The sequence below is a fragment of the Nyctereutes procyonoides genome, unplaced genomic scaffold, assembly GCF_905146905.1.
Source record: "Nyctereutes procyonoides isolate TBG_1078 unplaced genomic scaffold, NYPRO_anot_genome, whole genome shotgun sequence".
Classification (NCBI taxonomy): domain Eukaryota; kingdom Metazoa; phylum Chordata; class Mammalia; order Carnivora; family Canidae; genus Nyctereutes; species Nyctereutes procyonoides.
This window is the reverse complement of record NW_026575139.1, coordinates 25,722,114-25,742,365: the sequence shown is the minus strand read 5'-3', so window position 1 is coordinate 25,742,365 and position 20,252 is coordinate 25,722,114. Positions and strand designations below refer to the sequence as shown.

The window sequence follows — 20,252 nt, the reverse complement described above, 5'->3', positions numbered from 1 at the left end:
GCGCCCTGGGCCAAAAGCAGGCGCTAAACTGCTGCGCCACCCAGGGATCCCAAAAAGCCAGGTTTTAATCCTAGCTATGAGATTGCACCTCCAGAGCACTTAACCTCTATGCCACACTGGCATTCCAGTAGCTTCTCTCTTTAGGACTTGATTTGTTCCACTTTCTTCTGTGTATTAAATCTAATCTGTGGTATATTTTTCTTCTTGTTACAAGCTTGCTTTTATCTAGATGTCACTAGGCCAGAATTGATAACCTCATTTCATTAAATCATACATGGTTAATATGACATCAGGATTTTTTGCACAGAAGACTAATTGCTCCATCTCTTCACAGTTGTGAAGGCAACATGGCCATGAGTATTTTAAAATTAGACTAAAAAAGTTATGGCAAAAAAAAAAAGTTATGGCAAGGGTAGAATGTGGTCACAAGTGATAATTTCCCAAAACAGTGCCCACTCGTACTGGCTAAAGATAAATTATTAGATGAAAACAATATTCATGTGCTCTGGTGTCTTGTATATTGCCTAACAGAACATTGTATTATTCTCAGCATGCCAGTGTATCAATTCTTGCTCCTAAGGCAGGGAACATTTTGATTCTAAAGACTTGAAAAATGGATGAGGACTGGTTTCACCCCAAGGCAACCATATGGAATGATTTTGGGTGTCCCCAGATATATATACCCTTTAGCTTGTGGTATACAGAATCTTTGGTTATAATGCCAGCATCCCAGAAAGAATAACATATTAGCATTATCAGTTATTATAAATTGCCAAGGGATATTCTTACATGATATCTTCTTGAGAAGAAGGAAATACCTTATGTGTTCTGAAAAGGAATGAGGACAGGACAAAATGTTGAAGGGTTAGGTCAAAAGAGGCTTATCCTAGATGGACTTAGGATCAGTAGACAAGTGTAAGACCAGGTTCTGTACTTCCCAGCCCATCTGGTTTGCCTTCGTTTGCCAGGCTGAAAATAGAGTTTGATATCTGTTCCAATTTAGTGTTGATATGAAGTTCAAAATTGGGGAACATGTATGAAAATTTTCTTGCAGGATGCCTGGGTGACTTAGCAGTTGAGGGTCTGCCTTTGGTTCAGGGTGTGATCCCAGGGTCCTGGGATTGAGTCCCACATTGGGTTCCCTGCATGGAGCCTGCTTCTCCCTCTGCCTGTGTGTCTCTCATGAATAAATAAGATCTTTCAAATTTAAAAAAACAAAACAAAACTTTTCTTGCAAAATTCATAGTATTATATAATTGTGAAGAATTATCATTGATTTAGAGCATGGACTATGGCCCTTGAAGGTAAGTCTCTGGGGCCCCACAAAACTTTTCTTGCAAAATTCATAGTATTATATAATTGTGAAGAATTATCATTGATTTAGAGCATGGACTATGGCCCTTGAAGGTAAGTCTCTGGGGCCCCACAGTTAGTGCATTAGGCACTTACAGGACAGGTAAGGAATACTGGGGCCCTCAGCAATTAAAAGAGAAGGTGGAGGGCAGCCCAGGTGGCTCAGCGGTTTAGTGCTGCCTTCAGCCCAGGACCTGATCCTGGAGACCCGGGATGGAGTCCCACATCAGGCTCCCTGCATGGAGCCTGCTTCTCCCTCTGCCTGTGTCTCTGCCTCTCTCTTTCTCTCTCTCTCTGTCTCTCATGAATAAATAAATAAAATCTTAAAAAAAAAAAAAAAAAGAAGGTGGATAGAGAGGGAAGAAAAAAACCTATGTATGGATTTTAAAGGCTCCATATTATCCAAATTTAAATGTTACCAACATTGAGGCAAGGCCCTCTCCCAACAAATGGTCCCTTAACCAAAGTCAGGGGGTGCCTGCCTTCAGCTCAGGTCATGATCCCAGGATCCTGGGATTGAGCCCCAAATTGAGCTCCCTGCTCAGTAGGGAGCCTGCTTCCCACTCCCCCTGCTTGTGCTCTCTATGTGTCAAAATCTTTAGAGAAAAGAAGAAAAGAGAAAAAAGAAAGAAGAAAGAAAGATGAACACACGTCATTCTATACTTAGTCAAATCTGGCATAACTGCAGACCAGGTGATCTGGTAAACAGCAACCACAAGCATTATTTCTGCACCTCTAGGAAACTGGCTAGACAGGCAGGAGTGGGGTTGGAAGGGTTAGGCCACAGGCCCTCAAGTAAAACCTAACAGAAGAAACCAGATTCAAAATGAGTGATCTCTCAAGGTTCTAAATTTAGTTTCAACCTTCTGCTCAGCTTCCCAGTCCCCTGCCTTCACCCCCAGATCTGGGACCTTTATTCTACAGAAATAATTGAAGTAGGCCGAATAATTCATGCTAAAAAGAGTAATACCTTGCTTTTTCCTTGTAATTAAAGGAGCAGAAACCACCACAGAAGGTTAAAAAGCAATAAACCTTAGCACAGTATTTCTGAGAACTTTTAAAAAATAATAGACTCTCACCAACACCCACAGATTCTGAAGTTTTAAGGTAGGGACAGTCAGCTTCTAGGACAGTGTTAATGGTCAAGAACCTTCTGCATCAAGATAATTTGAGGAGCTTGTTAAAATGCAGAATCCTGTGTCCTACATCCCAGAATACTGATTCAGTAGGCCACAGTGAGGCCTAGAAATCTGCATTTTAACCAGCTTTCACAGGTGTTTTTACACATTAAATTTAGAGAAGCCATACCCCCAACAGGTATCTGTGGAAAGTATGAAGGAAGCTTGATGGTGGGAGAGCAGGATGGGGGAACACAGTCTCTTAACCTGGCTTGTTTCAGAGGCTTCCCTCTCCTGCCTCTTTCTCGTCAGAAAGTTCCTTCATTTTTCCCCTCTACTTTCTAATTCCTGCCCCTTGCCATGCACTCACACAGATCTACTACTGTCTCCTGAGATTACTACGGAAACTCTGCCACAAACATGATTCTGTTCTAACACTTTTATCTTGCAGATTTCAAAACTGAGGGCCAGAGAGAAGAGACACGACAAAGGCCACAGTATTGGTTAATCCCTCAAGCAATCCTAACCCTTTTGACACGTAATCCAAAATCTTCTCAACTACTTCAGGCTGCCTTTCATCATTCAGCTGATGCGAAAAGCTCTTTTCAGATACTAGTAAAGTAGCAGTATTTTGAAATACCTTCAAGGTCGCCTCCCTCAACACCTTCTTCAAGGGAAAGCAAGGTTCTGCATCTTAAACCTTCCTTCCTTTCTTAGGTTTCAAAGCTGTTTATATTGGTTACCAGGCAACCACCTCTTTAGAATTCCATGGGTCTACTGACAGAATTTGTGGGTTCAAACAGTGGTATCTTCAGTTATTTATATATTTCCTTTTGTAAACAACTTTGGAACACTGCATTGTATTTATTGGTTGATGGCACAAGGGATTTCTTGGTCATCCTTTGGAAATAAACCTCTAGGTCTGTGCAACTCAGTATTTTTTCCCCAAGAAAGGTTTATAAATCCTGCTGAGAAAGAGGCAAAGCAGGGAACACGTGAATACTCAGCTCTGGCATCCTTCAGATTACTAGGCTGATAGAACAAATAGTAAAGTAGAACGGGTCTGTCTTTGGGGTCTTTTTCATTCCCCTTTTGTCTCCACATCCACTTAATTGGATTCCATCTCCCTGCTCCCCAAATCCTGATGATCATCTATTTTTACAAGGGATTTCTTCAAATCCTGTATTTCTAATAGTAAAATCCCAGGCTTCCAGAATACTGGTTTTCAGGAGTTCCCTCATGAACTAACAGCAGGAAAGATTTCTGGCCATGAAGTTCTGTCTGTCTTGCTGACTGGGGCTATTTAGGTGGTCACCATATTTGCTGACCAACTTGAGCACTCACTTTAGGGTCTGGGCTCAAGCTGTGCTCAGACCCTGGGACCCTTACAAAAGGGTGAAAAGGTATGGTCTCTGAGATGAAAAGCCTGAAAACTAAAAATTTAACAGAATTACCATATGATCTAGCAATTCTACTTAGGAGTATAAACCCAAAGAATTGAAAGCAGGGACTCTTATACAGGTATTTGTACAGCTATATTCATAGCAGTATATTCACAGTAGTCAATGTGGAAATAACCTAAAATCCATCAGATGAATAGATAAACAAAATGTATACATACAATAGAATATTGAACCTTAAAAAGGAGGGAAACTCTGATACATGCTACATATGTGGATTGATGGAGATATCTTGAATAGTCAAATTCCTAGAGACCAAAAGGGGAACAGTGGTTTCCAGGGGCTGCAGGGGTTTCAGCTTGGGCGATTGAAAAAGTTCTGGAGAGGGATAGTTGTGTGGTTGTACAACACTGTGAGTCTACTTAACTATACTCTTAAAAATGGTTAAAATGGCAAGTTTTATGTTTGTATAATACCACAATTTTTTTAAAACCGATTTAATTATGAAAGCCATGTTATTTCTTTGTTTTCTTCTTTTTTTTTTTTTTTTAAGTAAGCTCCATGCCCAGTGTCGAGCCCAAGGCGACCCTGAGATCAAGACCTGAGCTGAGATCATGAGTCAGATGCTCAACCAACAGAGCCACCCAGGTGCCCCAGCCATGTTATTTCTGATAGAAATTCTGGGCAAAGAAGAAAATTAAAACTACTAAAATTCCCCAAAGCCTAAGAAACAACAGTTTGGGTAACTGTTGACTAGTCTTTTTTTTTTTTTTTAATGTATTGATATACATTTTTTCAAGATTATATGGATCTCTACCTACTGTCAATGTCATGAAAGTCTCCTCATCATATTCTACTCTAACATCTTTAATGGTTACATCTCTTCCGTTATATGACTGCATCACAATTAAATTGATTAAACCAAGTTTATATTGCTAGTTTGTTTCTAACTTTCCCTCTATTAAAACAACAAAATGATAAGCATCCTTACAGCCAATATTTACATATATTCATGAATACTTAGAAATTCCTAAAAGTGGAATTGTGAGTCAAAGGGAATGTATCAAATATTTTTTACCAGATCACTCTGAAAAGGTCATACCAGTTTGTGCATCCATCACCAGTATATGAGTGTTTTACAAATCTAAAACATAGGACCTATCATATGAGAACAATTAAAGCATAATGGTTCAGAGCACAAACTCTGGAATCTGATTGCAAAGATATAAATCCTAGTATTTCTAATTATTTGAACGTCAGCAAATCAGTTCACCTCTCCTTCCAGGCCTTAATTTTCTCATTAAGAGAAACCTCATTAAGTTTCTTTTAAGGATTAAGAACTAGCTATTTACTTTCTTTAGTTTCTATGCACAAAATACACTGAAATATCCTACAGAACCAGTGCAAAACTAATTATAGCTATAGGGAATTGCATGATAAATAACCAGCAGGAAATGAGAACATGTGAAACTAGGTAAAAAGTCTTGGTTGGGAAAGTCCTTGAGGGTAGTCTTACCGGGAGCAGTGGCAAACAGGTTTAATGGGCTTGAAACAAGCTTACACAATTTGCAGGTTTCTTTAATAAAAAGAATATGAAAAAAATCATGAATGTAAAATCAAATACAAGGCTTCAGAAAGAGCCTGAAGTTGGATGAAAAATCCACCACTGGGTGGAACCCATAGTTTATGAGAAAGTGGGGAAAAGGTGAGCCTTCCCAGATGAGAGGGAGAGGACATTTGCCTAAATACAGCAACATGACAATGGAGTATCATAACTATGATGTCATTTGGGTATTTTTACACCCGTAAGGAAGAAGCTGTGGTCACAGAGCTAGTAAAACTCCAGGCCCCTTTAATGTGGGGATGGTGTGGAAGATAAGCCTCTACACAGGTAATACACAAGCAGAACACTATGATGCACACTTTTAACGAAACGACTTATGATTATTAACGAGGGCGAATTACTCAACAAATTGATCAAAGTCCATTCCAATCCTGCACTCCTCTTAGCCATTAAGAATTTGGCGACTGGGGGATCCCTGGGTGGCGCAGCGGTTTGGCGCTTGCCTTTGGCCCGGGGCGCGATCCTGGAGACCCGGGATGAGTCCCACGTCGGGCTCCCGGTGCATGGAGCCTGCTTCTCCCTCTGACTGTGTCTCTGTCTCTCTCTCTCTCTCTCTCTGTGTGTGACTATCATAAATAAATAAATAAAAATTTGAAAAAAAAAAAAGAATTTGGCGACTGGAGGCTTTCCTAGCTGCCAGAAACTTCAGCGCCCGCCCTCGTGCGGCCAACAAGCTTCTGAGAAGCAGAACTAGGAGAGTCCTCCCCCCAGTAAACTGCAGCTTTTTCAGTACGTAATGCAAGTTCATGTGTATCATTTTCGCTCTTGCTTTTAAAGGTACGCCTCTGACCTGGTGGGACAAGAGTCTGGCCCTCCAAGCCCAATTTGGCAGGCTACTCGGCCCCACTGGGCGCGCAGCTTGCAGATGACGGAGCCTGCCACTAGAGGATCGCTGAGCAGTTTCTGACTTTCTCCACTGCCCAGTTCAGCTGACTCAGGACTGAAACCAAGAGGCAAAATGGTGGCCTCCGCCGGCGCTATTCTGCGAGCCTCGGGACTCCGCCGATGGGGCTCCCTGCCGAGGACTCCAAAGCTGTGGGCAGGGGCCCGAGGCTCGGCGACGCTGAGCGTGGAGCCCGCGGGCCGCTGCGCCTGGGACGAGCCCGTGCGCATCTCCGTGCGCGGCCTGGCCCCGGGACAGCCCGTCACGCTGCGCGCGTCCCTGCGCGACGAGAGGGGCGCGCTCTTCCGGGCCCACGCGCGCTACCGGGCGGACGACCGCGGCCTCCTGGACCTGGCGCGCGCGCCCGCGCTGGGCGGCAGCTTCGTGGGGCTCGAGCCCATGGGGCTGCTCTGGGCCCTGGAGCCTGAGACGCCCTTGGTGCGGCTGGTGAAGCGGGACGTGCAGACGCCCTTCGCCGTGGAGCTGGAGGTGCTGGACGGCCACGAGCCCGACGCCGGGCGGCTCCTGGGCCGGGCGCTGCACGAGCGCCACTTCCTGCGGCCCGGGGTGCGGCGGGTGCCCGTGCGCGCGGGCCGGGTGCGGGGCACGCTCTTCCTGCCCCCAGGTGAGCGCCCGGGGTCCCAGGCTGTCCTGCCTGCCTTTCTCTTTTCTCCTGCACTTCTACCCACAGTAAGGAGGTAGCTCCTGACATTGCAGAGACATTCCGTGGGGGCCTCAGGATGGGTCCTGGTGGGGACGTGGCTCTGCCGTTCCAAAACTGAAGGTTAGTTAGAAAACATAGTAAGGAAACTTTAAAAAAGGACAGTTTTGTCTTATTTATTTATTAATGAGAGACACACACAGAGAGAAGCGGGCTCCATGCAGGGAGCCCGACGTGGGACTCGATCCAGGGTCTCCAGGATCACGCCCTGGGCCCAAGGCAGGCGCTCAAGCACTGAGCCACCCAACCCAAGCATCCCGGAAAAGACAGTTGTAAGTGAAAACAAAAACATTTATAGGTAGTTCCAAGTCTTTAATGATTATTTTTTTAAAGAATTTATTTATTTACTCATTCATTCATGCATTCATTCATTCATTCATTCAAAAGAGAGGAAGTGAGAGCATAAGAACGGGGAGGGGGAGAGGCAGAAACAGACTCCTCACAGGCCGGAGCCCAACCCCGGATCTGTCACAGGACTCTGGGATCACAACCTGAGCCGAAGGCAGACACTCAACCAACTGAGCTACCCAGGTGCCCTAATGATTATTTCTTTAAAAATTTGTTTTTACGTGATCTTTATACCCAAAGTGGAACTCAAACTCACAACCCCCAGATCGAGAGGCCCTTGCTCTACAGATTGAGACAGCCAGGCACCTCTTTAATGATTCTTTAAAATCATCCTCAGTATAACTTTGCTTTTCTCACAGTATACTAAGGTTTAAGAAAATTAGCACAGAGAAAGTCCTCTTGCTATGAACTTGAAAAGCAAAAATATTGGATAATTTTAGCAACATGAAAAGCAGTTGGCCAATGAACACATAAAAAGATATTATCTTAAAAAAAGACATTATCTTTTTTATGCGAAATAAAGCTACACAATACATTTCACACCTTCAAAATTTGCCAAAATTTAAAAGTCTGACATTATCAATTGTTGACAAGTACATGGAGTCAAAGGAATCCACATATGATGCTGAAAGGAATAGTTATGCATGTACTCCAGGAAATAATTTTTAACTTAGAAATTTGTATCATGGGCAGCCCGGTGGCTCAGCGGTTGAGCATCTGCCTTTGGCCGGGGGCGTGATCCTGGAGACCTGGAACTGAGTCCCACGTTGGGCTCCCTGCATGGAGCCTGCTTCTCCCTCTGCCTGTGTCTCTGCCTCTCTCTCTCTGTGTGTCTCTCATGACTGAATAAATAAATAATTACATCTTTAAAAAAAAAAAGAAATTTGTATCATTCTACACCTGTATATGTGTACTAAGAGGCATTGTTTGTAAGAGCAAAACAATTGGAAACAGCCCAAAAGTCCATCAACAAGAGAACTGATGAATATACTGAGGTATGTTTACAGCAGCAGAAATGATGGACCTGCAGCTACGAGGATCAAAATGGACTAATCTCAAAAAGAATACTGAGTGGAACAATCAAGTCCCAGAAGAACACATTCAGTATCATTACATTTATTTGTTTGTTTCTTTGTTTAAAAGGTTTTTTAAATTTATTTATTCATGAGTGTCATAGAGAGAGGCAGAGGGAGGAGAAGCAAGCTGCATGCAAGGAGCCAGATGTGGGACTCGATCCTAGGAATCCGGGATCACGCCCTGAGCCAAAGGCAGATGCTCAACCACTGAGCCACCCAGGTGTCCCAGTATCATTGCGTTTAGATAAAACTCCAAAAATAGGCAAAATAAAATACTGTTTAAGTTACACATATAAGTGATAATACTATAAAGAAAATCAAGAGAGAAATAAAATACAGGATAGTGGAAAAAGAGTGAAGGGCACAGGTACTCAGAGGGCTTCGATAGTTCTGTAATATTTCTTAAGATGCTGGGCATAAAGTGTTTGCTTTATTATTTTTAAGGTTTTGCATGTTAAATACAAGCTTTTAAAAAAGATTTTATTTATTTATTTATTTATTTATTTATTTATTTATTTATTTAGGAGAGACAGAGGAGGCCATAAGCGGGGAAGGAGCAGAGAGAGAGGGAGGGACAAGCAGACTGCACACTGAGCGTGGAGCCCAATGTGGGGCTCGATTCCAGGACCCTGAGATCATGACCTGAATTGAAATCAAGAGTCAGATGCTTAACCACTTGAGCCACCCAGGTGCCCCTAAATAGAAGCTTTTTACATAATAGTGAAAATGTCCAATAAATGGAATCATAAGAGTATGCAGCCTTTTGAGTCTAGGTTAATGCATTTGAGATTCATTTATGCTCCATATAGCCAATAGTTCTTTCTTATTTCTTATTACTACTCCCTCCATTCTGCGGGTGCACTTCAGTTTTATTCATTCATTCTCCCTCTCCCCGGCCCTTTGCCCCTCGCTTGTACTCTCTCTCTCTCAAATAAGTAAAAAATATATTTTTTAAAGTGATCAAAAAGGTGGGGGGCGCCTGGGTGGCTCAGTTGATTAGGCATCTGTCTTTGGCTCAGGTCATGATCCCAGGGTCCTGGGGTCTGGGATTGAGCCCCACAACAGGCTTCCTGCTCAGCCGGGAGTGTCTGCTTCTCCCTCTCCCTCTGCCCCTACCCCAACCCCTGCGCGCTCACTCGCTCTCTCAAATAAAGTCTTTAAAACAAAACAAAAGCAGTTTTATTGGCTCAACAGTTGAAGGATTGAGTTTCAGGCTGGGTTTCAAGTCTTTGGAGATTATGAATAAAGTTACTACAAACTCTTGCATATGCACTTTTGTGTGAATACAAATTTTCACTTCTCTTGCGTGAATACCAAGGAATGGGATTGCTAAATCATATGGTAAGTGTTTAACTTTATAAGAAATGGCCCAACTGTTTTCCAAAGTGGCTGTATCATTTTGCATTTCCACCAGCAATTTATGAGGACTCCACTTGCTCTACATGCTCTCTAGCATTTGGTAGTGTCAGCTTTGGAGGTGGGGAGAGGGTAATGATTTTGCTTTTTCATTATAAGTTATTTTTAATTACAAAAGTAAGGCATGTTTTCTGTAAAAAAATCTGTGAGGCTTTGAGGTGCTGGGTATAGGGGAAATGTGGATTGAGCCTATGCCACTGGATCTTTGAAGACCAGAGGTTGTCTAGCATTTCTGATTGTCAATAGAAAACTCTGACATCACCACGTAGACCACACATGGCTTTTGACTACACTGCAGAGAGTTTCAGGAATAGTTCATCTTTGTGTTTTGTTTCTTCCAAAGAACCTGGGCCCTTTCCAGGGATTGTGGACATTTACGGAGTTGGAAGTGGCCTTCTGGAATATCGAGCTAGTCTGTTGGCTGGCAAGGGTTTTGCTGTGATGGCTCTGGCTTACCATAACTATGAAGATCTCCCCAAGGGCCTGGAGATCCTCCACCTGGAGTACTTTGAAGAAGCTGTGAACTACCTTCTGGATCACCCTCAGGTTGGAACTTCTTTAGGTTTTATGATCTACGTATCAGATGTCCTCATAACTGCTCTTAATTTTCACAGAATGTGATAAATTCACTACAGCCCCTCCCAGTCCCTAACGCAAGCTACTACCATTTAGAGTCACTTCTCATAGACAGTTTCTATGCAATTTTATGTTCTCATATTTCCTGCTAGTAAATATGTTCTTAGTTGGTTTGGAATTTTAAACCCCAGTATTTTATAGTATATCATAATAGGCCCAGACATGTTTGAAACAGGATATAGGAAGTAGAGGGAAAGGGGAAGGGAATCACTATCTCCAGAAGGCAGTAGGTTAAAAGAACTGGGCAGCCAAAGAACTGGAGTAATCAGAAGTGTTTTGAGGGTTATAGGGCTCAGGGTATCCGAGGATCAGGAGATAAGCCTTGCTTATTTTAGAGTTCAGAGCTCAGTGGACAGGAGGCTTTGGAACTCTTAGAAAAGGTGATATGGTGCAGTGGCACCAGCATGAACGTGGATAGACAAGAGTTAAATGTAAGTTTTGATTCACAAATTGCAAACTAGCCCCTTGAACTTGCTTTTTCCTCCTCTGAAAAGTTGAGATGATAATAATATATCATTTAATTTCTAGTGCTTTTCCTCTAGAAGGAATAAATGGTTGAAACCAATCAAGGGTGCTATTGTAGAAGAAGCCCATAAGGAAAAGAAGACTGCTGTTGAGAGGTGAATCAGATGGCCATTTGTAATAGGAGATGTTGGTAATGTTGGCAAGAGCAGTCCTTGCGGAATAGCACAGACCCAAACTACCCTGAGAGGATTTGGGTAAAGAAGGGAAGACAAAAAGAACAACTTAGATAACTGGTCCCCACAAATTTGCTGTAAATGAGAGCAGAAAACTAGGGCAGAGTGGATGTGAGGGCGAGGGTTTGTTGTGAAAAGAGAGCAGTAAGTATGCCCATGGGAATGGGCCAGTACAGAAGAAAGTGACGAAGAAGGAGAGAGCTGATATGATTGCAGCGGCAAGTCCTGGAGAATGAGAGTGGAGGAGATACCAAGTGCAAGCATCAGGGGGGCCTCTAATAAGCACAGAGGGAGTTTGGAAACCCAAGAGAAGGCAGAGAACTTGAGCTCCTGTGGAACTAAGTAGATCCTGCAGGGGGAAAAGAGGAGGAGTTCTCCTACTGGAAAGCTTTATTTTCTCCAGCTGGTATGAAGAGCTGACAGTGAAAGGGAGCAGGGTTAAAGGTCAAAAGGTTTGAGGTTGTAGGAGAGATGTGATATGGTCTTCTGGAGAAGTGGAAAGCAAACTTAAGTGAAATGAGGCAGGATGGATGAGAAACATGGATGCTGAGAAGCCAAAGTATCTAGTATATCCTCTACATGGTTGTTTAAATCACCAAGAATGATGATGGAGCAATTAATTGCAGAAAGGAAGATAAGAGGGAAAGAATAAGTCAATACTGTAAGGTTGCAAAAGCTGGCAAATAGTAGAGCCCAGATTCAGGCTTATTTCTACCTACTTTCCAATTCTGGGCACTGCTCATCAATTGCACTGTTCATGGTCTCATTCTCCTTCCTCCTCTGTCCTTTTCTCAGGTAAAGGGTCCGGGAGTCGGGCTGCTTGGCAGTTCCAAAGGAGGTGAGCTCTGCCTCTCCATGGCCTCATTTCTGAAGGGCATCACTGCCTCCGTCATAATCAATGGCTCCGTGGCCAATGTTGGGGGAACCTTACACTACAAGGATGAGATCCTGCCTGCTGTGGGCCTAGACCCAAATCGAATGAGGGTGACCAAAGACGGCTTGGCAGACATTTTGGATGTCCTGAATAGCCCTTTGGAAGGAGCTGACCAGAAGAGTTTCATTCCCGTGGAAAGGGCTGAGAGTGCCTTCCTGTTCCTTGTAGGTCTGGATGACCACAACTGGAAGAGTGAATTCTATGCTAACGAGGCCTCTAAGCGCTTACAGGCCCATGGTAGGGAGCAGCCCCAGATCATCTGTTACCCTATGGCAGGGCACTACATTGAGCCTCCTTACTTCCCCATGTGCCAGGCTTCCCTACACACCTTGGTGGGTGGTCCTGTCATCTGGGGAGGGGAGCCCAGGGCTCATGCCATGGCCCAGGTGGATGCTTGGAAGCAGCTCCAGACTTTCTTCCACAAACACTTGGGTGGGGAAAAGTTAGGGGGACTCTCCTGAAAAGATAACCCATTATCTGCAGGTTAGGAGGATGAGACTAATGTATGCTAAGCAGCAGCAATTAAAAACAGTTCATCCATTGTGTCATGATAACACTTTTTGGGTTTTTATTCCTTTCTCTTTATTTTTTTTAAATATTTATTTGTTTATTATTTATGATAGACATAGAGAGAGAGAGGCAGAGACACAGGAGGAGGGAGAAGCAGGCTCCATGCCAGGAGCCCGATGCGGGACTCGACCCCGGGACTCCAGGATCGCGCCCTGGGCCAAAGGCAGGCGCTAAACCACTGAGCCACCCAGGGATCCCCTATTCCTTTCTCTTTAAATGCCATTACCATTAAAAATCGTCTCCATACAAATTATGTCAGGAATGAAAAGAGAGCCTAAGAATAAGCAGCTTTTTAAAGGTTAAATATTGGAACATTACAGGTGAAGCTGCCACCTACTTCCAGTGCTCTCCCTGCTGTCACCACTGTCAGGGAGCAGAATTCCTGTCCTGTCATGTGTCCTTCTAGCTGGACTAAGAATCACATTGACAAGAGATAGATGAACAGAGAAAATCAAATCCGATAGCATATGCACAGAAAATCCACACAGACATGGAAGTTCCAAAGTCAGTCAGGCAACATGAGGTCTGTACATCATTCTGAGTTAAGGAGGAAAGGTTAGGGGTCTAGGACTTGGAAGGGAAGGAATGCAATTCACAGAGCAATAAAAAGATCAGGTGTTTGGTGATTAGATAATTTTCCCTGCCATACCGATGGGTCACTCAGATCAAATTTATCTCTGTTGATAACCCTCATCCTGGTAAAGACCCTCAGTTTAGATTCTTCCATAGTTGAGGAACGAGAGTTTCTCTTGAGCCCGTAGGGCCTTGATGGCCTTCAGCTCAAAATAATCTTCTAGCCAAAGTGGCCCATTGATCACTGGGCTGTCATACTCCACAAAATAACCTTTGTGAGGATCTTCATGTGTGTCCTTTCACATATTATGCTTTCACATGCATATACATACCAATGAAAAAAAGGCATTTTGTTGCATAAATGTCAGTTAAAAAATATTGATTTTGCAAAACAAGTAAGTGGTGGGAAGAGGCAGCTTTTATTTTACATAAACCTTATGCCACGGCAACACATGGGAGTGACAATGGTTTCAGTCCAGGAAGGAGAAGAGCAGCTGGGGAAGGAAATATGCTTCCAGGGCACCAACTGTACGTCAATCATTTAATCTTCACAACTATGGGAGGCAGGTGAAAGAATATGTGCAAGCACAAGCTCTTGTTCACAACATTTTAAAGCAAATACAGTCTGTGAGAGCCAATGATTGCTATTAACAGTTCTTTAGTTAAAGAAAGATGACCCCAATATCTATCTAAAACTCTCCACCCTAGTAATGAAAATTCAGATATATGCATATTGGGCATTATAAACTAGCAAGGTTGTTTCTCATAATTAACCAGAAAGGTTTAGAAATTGATGATTACATCCATGGGCCATAAGACTAAACTTCCGGAGTGGAGAGGTAATCAAGATAATATTTACAAATAATATTTGGAAACATATTTACAATTACAGAAAAAGAACAGGCAGATTATTAAGATGTAAACATGGCAACTTGATCTTTTTTTCTTAATATGGATTATGATTTCTATAATTTATATTTCCCTTCCTCTTCTGTTTTATCATTGAATTTTCTAAATTGCTACATTAATGTAAATTCAGATTCAGACAGCACCTAAATAAATCAAATGTCATCGTGAAAAAAATAAGCTCTTAGTAAGGGTGCTAAATAGAGGCTTGTGGTCTCTGGCTCTACCAAGCCAGAACTAAAACAGAAGAAAATTGAGAGCCAAAAGAAGCAAAAAGGTATGAAAGAGTTGAAGATTGTTTGTTTTTTACACGAAGAAAATGTAGTGCTTATACTTTCTAGTCTCCACTCACCTCAGCCAGCTCAGGGATGCCTCCTCTGCCCATGGCCAAGAATGTAATGGCAGGCAGGTGGCTTTCTCTCTTTGTACTACTGATTGTGCTTTCTGCATGTTTTCCTTGGCACATGGGCAAGAAAAACCAGACTGGTTTAACTATACTCTCCAAAGTAATTTCTTCACTGTTTATCATGCTGGAATACCGAGTGTCCCCAAAGAGTCTGGAGCAGGCTTCTCTGAGAGAGCCTCAGGACAGAAACAAAAAGATGTTAAGAGAGTGGATGACCATGTCCCTTGTAGACTGGGCCCTTGCAGTGGACCCAAGGGGGAGAGGAGCCCCTCCTTTAGTCCCTTCTGAAGTAAGATGGCTGTATAAACAAGTGGGGGAAATAACATTCTAGTGTAGAAGTAAAACAGAATAAAAGTGTCAAAGGGTCATTATTATATAAGGATGGGACAAACCACATCTAACTTGGTGGAGAGGTGGGGAGGACTTACAAGAAGTGGCATTTCAGATAGGACTTGAAATATGAGGAGGGGACCCCTGAGTGGCTCAGCGGGTTTAGCGCCGCTTTCAGTCCAGGGCATGATCCTGGAGCCCCGGGATGGAGTCCCCGCAGGGCTCCCTGCATGGAGCCTGCTTCTCCCTCTGCCTGTGTCTCTGCCTTTCTCTCTCTCTCTGTGTGACTATCATAAATAAATAAGTTAAAAAAAATTTTAAAAAAGAAAGAAAGAAATAGGATTTAAAATTGGTTTATGGCTTTTTTTCTTTAAAGATAATATATGTTTATTGTAGAAACTTAGGAAATACTGAAAACTATAAAGTAGTCAAAAGGCAGGCAGCTATACTTAATTACTCATTACCAAAGTGTACGTTATGGAAAGGGGGACAGGGAGTAACTCTGGAATGGAGAAGGGTAACAAACACTACCTTAGCCAAGTAAACATCAGCGATAAATTGTGTTGATTCCATATAACCTTGATATGACTGACATGCTGAAAGTGGCACTTCACCTCTGCAGTCTTCCTCCCCAGAACTATAACTCTAGGCTGATCATGAGAAAAGCATTAAGCATGTCCAAATTAAGGGATGTTCTGCAAAACACCTGACTGCAATACAACTGTCAAGGCCATCAAAAACAAAATGTCTGAGAAACCATCACAGCCAGGAAGAGCCTAAGGAGACATGACTAAATGTAATATGGTATCTTAGATGGGATACTTGAACAGAAAAAGGGCATTGAGGAAAAACTACAGAAATCTGGACAGAGTATGGAGTTTACTTAATACTAATATACAATATTGGTTCATTAGTTGTGACAAATGTGCCATAGTAATGTAAGATACTAACAAAAGGACAAATTATGTGCTGGATATACAGAAAATCTGTTATTTTGCAACTTTTCTGTAAATTGAAAACTTTAAAAATAAAAGGTTTATCTAAGTATTTAAAAAAGAAAGCACAATTAAAATTTCGGTATACTTCATTTCCTTCCAGTCTTTTTGTATATACATATGTGTATTCATATTTTAACCATATATATAGATTTTTATCCTGCTTTTCTCAGACCTAACATCTTACACTGAGCATGATACCAAACCTCTAAATGTTAACAATATTTCATAATCTATAATTACTTTATTTATTTATTTAAGATTTTATTTATTTATTTAAGATTTTATTTATTTACTCATGAGAGACACAGAGGCAGAGACACAGGCAGAGGGAGAAATAGGCTCCACGCAGGGAGCCCGCCGTGGGACTCGATCCAGGGTCTCCAGGATCCCGCCCTGAGCTGAAGGCGGTGCTAAACCGTTGAGCCACCTGGGCTGCCCTATAATTACTTTTTTTAAAAAAGAATTTATTTATTCATGAGAGACACAGAGAGAGAGGCAGAGACACAGGAAGAGGGAGAAGCAGGCTCCATGCAGAGAGCCTGATGAGGGACTCGATCCTGGGACTCCAGGAGCACGCCCTGAGCCAAAGGTAGACGCTCAACTACTGAGCCACCCAGGTGTCCCCTTAATCTATAATTACTTAAGTGGTTTTCTATATTGGGGCATCTAGGATTTATTTATTTATTTATTTATTTATTTATTTATTTATTTATTTATTTTAAAGATTTTATTTATTTATTCATGAGAAAGAGAGAGACATAGGCAGAGGGGGAAGCAGGCTCCCTGCAGGGAGCCTGATGTGGGACTCAATCCCAGGACCCCGGGATCACGACCTGAGCCAAATGCAGACACTCAACCACTGAGCCACCCAGGTACCCCTGGACATTTAGGTTTTAATAACAAGTTAGCTGTAATGATTAGTGTTGTGATTATGATTGTTATCTTTGTAAATTCATTTCTGTGTAGATTACAAACCATTTCCTTGGGATGTAGAAGACTTCCTTATTAACTCAAGAAAGAATAAGGCTGAGAATATGTTTCTCCTTTAGGGATAATGAATAGGTTCCATACAATTTAAAAGAAGATTCTAGTGGGATGCATGGGTGGCTCAGCAGCTGAGCCGTCTGCCTTCGGTTCAGAGTGTGATCCCAGAGTCCTGGGATCGAGTCCTGCATCTGGCTCCCTTCATGGAGCCTGTTTCTCTCTTGCCTGTGTCTCTGCCTCTGTCTCGCTGTGTCTCTCATGAATAAATAAGTAAAATCTTTAGAAAAAAAAGAAGATTCTGGTTTAGGGGTGCCAGGGTGGCTCAGTCGGTTAAGTGTCCAATTCTTGATCTCAGCTCCCAACAAAATTAACAAAAGCAGACCCACACAAAGATATATTGTAATTAAATTGGCAAAAGATAGTGATAAAAAAATTTAAAAGCAGCAAGGCAAAAGAAGATGGAAATTTACAAGGGAAAACCCATAAGGTTAGGAGGAAATTTTTCAACAGAAGCTTTACAAATCAGAAGAGAGTGGCATGATGTATTCCAAGTGCTGAATGGGAAAAATTTGGAGCCAAGAATACTCTCTCCAGCAAGGCTATTATTCAGAAGAGAAGGAGAGATTAAAGAGTTTCCCAAACAAACAAAAAGTAAAGGCGTTCATGACCGCTAAACCAGCCCTGAAAGAAATATTAAAGGAACTCTTTAATATTTAATATGGAGATCAAAAATGACAGCATAAAGGTAGGAAACACCAAAGCAGTAAAAATGAATATTTCTGTGAAAAGTCAGTCAAGGAATTCACAAAATAAAAGGATATAAAATATATAGCTAAAATGTGGGAAGGAGAGGGAAAGCCAGAATAGCAATACTTTTATTGCATAAAATTGACTTTAAAAAAAGATGGGGGATGCCTGAGTGGCTCAGCGGTTAAGTGTCTGCCTTCGGCCCAGGGTGTGATCCTGGAGTCCTGGGATCAAGTCCCATATTGGGCTCCCTGCATGGAGCCTGCTTCTCCCTCTGCCTATGTTTCTGCTTCTCTCTCTCTCTCTCTCTCTCTGTATCTTATGAATAAATAAATTTAAAAAATCTTAAAAACAAGGGACAAAGAAGGACTCTATATAATAATAAAAAGGTCCAACAAGAAGATATAACAATTATAAATATTTATGACCCAACATGGGAACGCTCAAATACATAAAACAGTTAATAACAAACATGAACTAACTGATAATAATACAATAATTGTAGGGGACTTTAACACCCCACTTACATTGATAGATCACCTAAGCAGAAAATCAGCAAAGAAAAAATGGCTTTGAATGACACACTGGAGCAGATGGAATTTCACAGATATAATCAGAACATTTCATCCTAAAATAGCAGAATACACATTCTATTCAAGTACACACAGAACATTCTCTAGATCACATATTAGCTCACAAAACAAGTCTCAACAAATCCAAGATTGAAGTCATACCATGCATCTTTTCTGACTGCAATGCTGCAGAAATTAGAAGTCAACCACAGGAAAATATGTGGAAAGATCACAAATATATAGAAGTTGGATAACATGCTACTAAACAATGAATAGGTCAACCAGGAAATAAAAAGAAGCTCTCATTTCACAGAGCCCATATAAAGAAAAAGCCCTATCTTTTTCACAGAGCCCATGTAAAGTGAAACAAAGAAAATGCAGGCATTAGTGATGTAATCTATTCAGATTTATGAAGGAGAATCAGCGAGTCAGTTGAGTATGAATTACTCTCAAATGGTCAGAGCAAGGTGAGAGACATCTCTTTTTCCCTACTACGGTAGAAATATTTCTGGAATATCTGATTGGAGGGTAAGTTTCTTTCCTGGAAATTGAATTATTAATTACAATAAAATCTAACTGAAGCATAAATAAAGTATAAATGTAGTTACAGCTTCTTACAAATAAAGATAGTGTCCTTCAGGGTGACCTGGACAGAGCAGGTCAAAGAGAGCCAGAGTTGCAAGGGCACATGTAATTTTCATTTGAAAGATGCTTCTTTTTCTCCAAAGTAGAGGACAAAGAAAGAAGGGGTGCCTGTCTGGCTCAGTTGGAAGAATGTGAGACTCTTGATCTCGAGGTTACCAGTTTGAGCCCTACGTTGGGTGTAGAGACTACTTAAATGAATAAAATAAATGAAGAAACTTAAAAAATTAATATAGGACTTAACAAAAATAAAACGAATTATACAACACAACCAAATGGGATTTATCTTAGCTAAGCAAAGCTGGTTCAACATTCAAAAAATCTATTAATTGGGGGGCGTGGGTGGCTCAGTCAGTTGAGCAACTGCCTTCAACTCAGGTCATGATCTTGAGGTCCTGGAATAAAGCCCCAAGTCAGGATCCTTGCTCAGTGGGGAGGTTGCTTCTCCCTCTCCTTCTGCCTCTCCCCCTGCTTGTGTGCTTTCTCTCTGTATGGCAAAAAATAAAATCTTTTAAAAAAATCTATTAATGAAGTCCATCATATCAACAGGCTAAAAAAGGAAAATTACATGATCAGTAGATGCAGAAGAAAGCATCTGACAAAATCCAACACCCATTAATGATAAAAATTATCCGAAAAGTAGGAATAAAGGGGAACTTGCTCAAATTGATAAAGAATATCTACAAAAGCCCTACAGCTAACATCAAACTTCTAGTTTCTCACTAAGATCAGGAACAAGGCAAGAATGTTCCCTCTCACTACTCCTTTTTAACATCATACTGGAAATTCAACCTAATGCAATAAGACAAGAAAAGGAAATAAAAGGTATTCAGATCGGGAAGCAATAATTCAAACTGTCTTTGTTCACAGATGACACGACCATCTTTGCAGACAATACAAAAGAACTGACAAAAAAGCTAGAACTAATATGCAATTACAGCAAGGTTGCAGTATACAAGGTTAATATACAAAATTTAATCACTTTCTTATATACCAGAAATGAGCAAGTGGAACTTGAAGTTAAGAACACAATACCAGGGACGCCTGGCTGGCTCAGTCAGTTAAGTGTCTGCCTTCGGCTCTGATCATGATCCCAGACTCCTGCGATCCAGCTCCACCTTGGGCTCCCTCCTTGCTCAGTGGGCAATCTGCTTCTCACTCTCACTTTCCCCTAACTTCATGCTCTTGATCTCTCTCTCTCTCTTTCTCAAATAAATGAATTAAATCTTTTAAAAAAAGGAATGCCCGGGTGGTTCAGTGGTTGATCATCTGCCTTTTGCTCAGGTCATGATCCTGGAGTCCCAGGATGGAGCCTGA

The 20,252-nt window shown here is 41.8% G+C and overlaps 2 protein-coding genes across 2 annotated transcripts in view; one reads left to right on the top strand and one right to left on the bottom strand.

The window, feature by feature from the left end:
• HEATR4 (HEAT repeat containing 4) overlaps positions 1–20,252 on the bottom strand; it is an 87,688-nt gene that overhangs the window by 45,110 nt on the left and 22,326 nt on the right. The window lies entirely within an intron of this gene.
• Positions 6,220–12,761, top strand: LOC129496023 (acyl-coenzyme A thioesterase 1-like). Its single transcript, XM_055303925.1, has 3 exons — positions 6,220–7,003; positions 10,283–10,485; positions 12,069–12,761. Exons 1-3 carry the CDS (start codon positions 6,454–6,456, stop codon positions 12,666–12,668), a joined length of 1,353 nt encoding a protein of 450 aa, XP_055159900.1. The 5' UTR covers positions 6,220–6,453; the 3' UTR covers positions 12,669–12,761.